The 5,250-nt window shown below is 32.8% G+C and overlaps 1 protein-coding gene across 1 annotated transcript; it reads left to right on the top strand.

Moving 5' to 3' along the window:
• Positions 1 to 1,431: 1,431 nt before the first annotated feature.
• Positions 1,432 to 2,367, top strand: LOC107865282. The gene is made up of 2 exons (XM_016711581.2): positions 1,432 to 1,572; positions 1,774 to 2,367. The coding sequence occupies exons 1-2, from the start codon at positions 1,432 to 1,434 to the stop codon at positions 2,365 to 2,367; spliced, it is 735 nt and encodes a 244-aa protein (XP_016567067.2).
• The last annotated feature ends 2,883 nt before the right edge of the window (positions 2,368 to 5,250 follow it).

Here is a 5,250-nt window from a genome sequence, read left to right as displayed (position 1 = left end):
AGTTTAGTATCTCTTAGTCCCTTCTCTTTATTTTATATTTCGTTTTATGTTGCCTTTGTTTGAAACTTGAATGGTATTTATTTTTTATTAACTATTGATTTTTTGTTAGTTGCTTACCGTTTTGATATTGTCTTAGAACTCGTAAATTTTCTTTGAGTTGCGTTAACGCTTTCATCCTTTAGAAATTCTAACATTGAGTTAAACTTTTAAGACTAGTTATTTCCCTAAAAAATATATTTCTATAAAATGTAACTAATGTCGTAACCTCAATAGCTTTTGCAAATAAAAGGGAGTCTAATTTTTCTTACAAATGGATAAAATTTAAACTTTCTCCCCTTTTTTCCTTAAAAAGAAGAGATTATTTATGAGTTCCAACTTAGTTGAATAATTTAAACTTTATCGGAAGTTCTCTCCACTTTTAATCAATTCTTCATATTAGTTTCTAGATTCAGAGACCCCAACAAGACAACAATAAAAGGAAAACGTAAGGTATGTATATGTACACACTAATGAAATGTCTTACTGCTACTTCAATTCATTCATAATTCTTAAATCAAATTATTATTATTATTATTAAATACACTTCATTCCAACTATGCATTCATATGCATATCTTACCTTCACTTTAATTACTTTTAACTACTACATCTGCAAGTTTTTTCTTTTTTAAATAAATGGATAATATCATTATTTTTCAAGAATACGCGAGTCCACTTTATGCAAAGTTAGTATGTCAACATATTTGATATTATTTATAGGTTTTATCCTCAAGGTAGACAAGTTTTCATATTTTTTAGCAGGGGCAGACCCATGTATTTTTTTGGGGTGCTCCGGCACCCAGTAAACTCAACGTAGATTAGGTATAATTATGTAAGAATCACAGGAAAAATGGTATTATATATTAAAAAGCACCTAATGAACAAAAATATGGTAGAGAGCTATGGCCTTAGGTGGAACTTCCGTGTCCAGTAGCGTGAGTTTGAACCCCTAAAGCTACGGTTATTTTTTATAAACTTTTTTATAACTTCACAGTTACATTGATTCACACACTTACACGCTGTATAGTGTACACATATGATAACACACTCACAATGACACAAGACTCAAGATTTTGGGTTTGACTTTTTCATATTAATATTAATTTATTTTTATATTCTTTTTTACTTCTTAATTTATTAAATCAAAAGTAAACTCTTTAATTGATGTAGAAATATTTCTTTTGAGATTGGAATTGTAATTTTGTGGTCATAATGAGAGTGTATCATCTACAAATAGAGGTATATTTCTTGAGCTTTTGCAATGGTATGAAAACATTGATGAAGATGTTGGGAGCATTATTTTAGAAAATGCCCTAAAAAAGAAATGATGTGTTGTCCAAAAATTCAAAAAGATATTGTTTATACTTATGCAAAAGAAACAATCAAGGTTATCATGGAAGACTTAGATGGTGATTATTTCGAGATACTAGTTGATGAATCAAAAGATATATCACATAAGGAGAAAATGACCCTTGTTTTGCGATACGTTGACAAAAAAGGTGAAGTGATAGAGCGATTTGTTGGTGTTGTCCATGTTAGTGATACATCTGCATGATCATTGAAGGAGTAAATCTATTCTTTTCTTTTAGATCACTTACTAAGTTCGTCCTAAATCCGTGGATAAGGTTATGATGGTGCAAGTAACATGCAAGGAGAACTAAATGGTCTTAAGACTTTAATTTTATGTGATACTCCATCTGCTTATTTTACTCATTGTTTTGCTCACCTGTTACAGCTGACACCCGTGGCTCTTGTAAAGAAGAATTCAGATATGGATGATTTTTTTTGTTTAGTTACTAATGTGTTGAATATTGTTGGAACATCTTATAAGCCCAGGGATTTGCTCAGAAAACATCAAGATGCAAAGTTAGAGGAGTTGATCATTTATGGTGAAGTGAACACAAGACGAGGACTAAATCAACAACGTGGACTTCAATGGCCATGTGACACTCATTGGGGTTCTCAATGTAAGACATTAGAGAACTTCATTGACATATTTTCATCAATTCTTTATGTGCTTGAATTTGCTTCACGTGAATGCCCAAATTATCTTGACAGACTTACAACTGAAACTCTTGAGAATACGATTAAAAGGTTTCATTTCATTTTTATTCTCAACTTGATAATGAAAGTTCTAATGATAACAAATCATTTGAACTCCTCATTACAAAAGATGGATCAAGATATTATCAATACTCTGGAACTGCTCAACACTGCAAAGCAAGAGTTGCAAAGGATGAGAGATAGTAGATGGAGATCATTAGTAGATGATGTCTTTTCTTTTTGTGATAAATATAAGATAGCAATTCCAAAAATGAATGCTCACTAAATTCCTGGTAAGTTGAAATGTAGAGCTCTTGATTTTACATATTCTCATCATTTTTGGGTTGAAAGATTTTGTGTTGTTATTGATTTGCTACTTCAGGAGCTTAATAGTCATTTCGACGTTGTGAGTACTGACTTACTTCTTGGTATGACTTGTTTACATCCATCTAAGTCATTTGGTAATTTTCATAAGAAAAAAATAATGAGATTGGCTGAATATTATCCAAACGAGTTTGATAGCAGTAAACTTCGAGATCTCAGTTGTCAGCTTGATAATTTCATAGCATATGTTCGAGGTTCTGATAAAAGATTTTTCAATATAAAGGGAATTACTGATATTGCTAAATTATTGGTTGAATCGGAATTGCATCAGACCTGGCCTCTTGTTTATTTTCTTATTAAGTTGGCTCTCATTTTTCCTATTGCTACTGCTTCTATGGAACGATCTTTCTCTTTCATGAACTACGTAAAAAATAAACTCCGTGATAACATGGGTGATGAATTTTTAAATGGTTGTTTAGTTTACTATGTAGAGCCTAAGATATTTGCAACTGTAAGTAATAATGCTATTATTTATTGTTTTCAAAATATGAAAAGTCGTCGAGCACAATTATGATTGGTGTCCTATGATTAGAATTTTTTTCTGAATTCAAAATTATGACCTAAAGTTATTTTTGTATGAAACTTGTGACTGAAAGCCTTTTTTTGGCAATGATAATATTAATTGTAATTTTATTTTAAATTTGTATTTAAATAGTTATATATTTATATAGATTTCCCATGAGCCACGATACATCTTTGTAGCACCTGGATGAATGGAATAGCTCAAACTATGATCCCGGCTAGTATCCTTTCCCTCAACCCATATATATTTGGAACACAAAACCTTCCTTGATAGCGAAGTACACCTCTCCCCCTTGGGAGAAAACCTCAACCTTCCCCTGCAGGATTGCTTCTAATATTTTGCTAAGTATGGGATTATTTTGCTATTTCTCCATCACTTCTACCACAAAAGATGATTTCAAACCGTTCTGACCTACTACTCCTGTATCATCAGCATCGAGTAAACGTACTCCAAACGGGCTAATCTATGGACAACTTTGGCCAATTCTCATTCTACCTTTTTCACATCTGATATATTATCCATAGATAGCCTACTAAGTGTATCACCACCATATTGGCCTTACACGAATGATAGAGTACATTCATGTCATAGTATTTTAATAACTCTAACCACCTTTTTTGTCGAAGATTCATATCCTACTGAGAAAATATATACTGGAGAATCTTATGGTTAGTTATAATATTAACACACACACCATAGAGGTAGTGTCTCCAAATCGTTAAGGCGAATACCACAACAGCTAACTCGAAGTCATGAGTTGGGTAATTCTTTTTGTGATCCTTAAGTTTCCTGGAGTCATAAGCTATCAATTTCCCATTTTGCATCAACACACTACCTCACCCAACTCTAGAAGCATCATAATACACCACAAATCCATTTAACCCTTTCGGTAAAGCTAACACTGGAGCCGAAGTCAATGTATCCTTTAACTCTTGGAAACTCTTCTCACACATATTAGACTATATAAGCATCACTTTCTTTTAGGTCAACTTAGTCAAAAGAGCAACTATAGAGGAGAACCCTTCAACAAATCTTCTATAATACCATGCCAAACCCAAAAAACTCCAAATATTGGATAGAGTGATGGGTCTAGGCCAGTTTTTGACTATGTTAGTCTTCTAAGGATCTACATGAATATTATCCACTGAAATGGCATGCCCCAATAATGTAACAGATTCCAACAAAAATTCATATTTACCAAACATCGCGTATAATTTATGTAACGCCCCAAATCTGGTACCCAAAATGCTACACGGTGCTAACAATCTCAAAGGACCATTAGCTAACCCATAACTGATATCTATACCTGAACACTGCATAATAAATCAAGTAAATACGGAATAATAAGGATGATAGGCCATAAGGTTCAAATTTGTAAAATTGATAAATCAATGTCTGAAATAATGTGGTATCACAATACAAAAATTAAAACAATGTTTGAATATACTATAGTCTAAAAAGCCTCTAAAACTGAACTGTCTAAATAAGGAGTTAATATGAAACATCCCAAACTAACTCCAACTACTAACATAAACTAAGTACTAAAATGATAAAATAATAATCATGTCCTCGAAGGATGATGACTCACCTCTAACTCTGACTGCTAAAATTAGGATACTACTAATGCTATGGAGTGCGCACTTCTAAACCTATGGTATAGAGTAAAACACCATAGTACAAATGCATCAGTACGATTGAATGTACCGGTATGAATGTGAGGTAGGATAAATGCATGGGGCTCATATGTATGAACAATACTGATTGACTAATCATGAACGTACGAATACATGCATGAATACATAATAACTATAAATGAGATTGTGATAACATGATTACTGAGTTTGAATACTAATAACATAAATTTACTGATAACATAACTTGAATGATAACTGAGTGACTATATTTGAAAGCCCTGCTACTGATGGAACTAGCTGAGTTTCGTACTGTTCTGAGTTGACTATATCTGACAGTCCTGATTCTATAAAACTATCTGAGTTCTATTACTGAGACTGATATTAAGATTGTGGAAAGTAGTCATCTAATCGACATGCCCCAAATAATGCAATATAGCTGACTTGGGGTCCAATCTGTAACCCCAACTAGAAGGGTGTCAATATCGCGCCACTGATAAGAAAAATCAGTGGGTGACCCTCATTTGACACTGTCTCTAAAAAAATGGTGGGACCCTCATCTAATAGTGTTTATCTGCCTCATCAACCCTCATCTGATAGTGTTGATGTCTCAACCTGTGCTGGCTACATA

The sequence above is a fragment of the Capsicum annuum genome, chromosome 3 (genome assembly GCF_002878395.1).
Source record: "Capsicum annuum cultivar UCD-10X-F1 chromosome 3, UCD10Xv1.1, whole genome shotgun sequence".
Lineage (NCBI taxonomy): Eukaryota > Viridiplantae > Streptophyta > Magnoliopsida > Solanales > Solanaceae > Capsicum > Capsicum annuum.
This window is presented reverse-complemented; position numbering and strand designations above follow the sequence as displayed.

Excerpts from the sequence above, each read along its gene's own strand:
- LOC107865282 (XM_016711581.2), top strand. The coding sequence starts at position 1,432 with ATGGAAGACTTAGATGGTGATTATTTCGAGATACTAGTTGATGAATCA. Across the intron at positions 1,573-1,773 it reads GATTTGTTGGTGTTGTCCAT|CTGACACCCGTGGCTCTTGT; the intron begins GTTAGTGATACA and ends CACCTGTTACAG.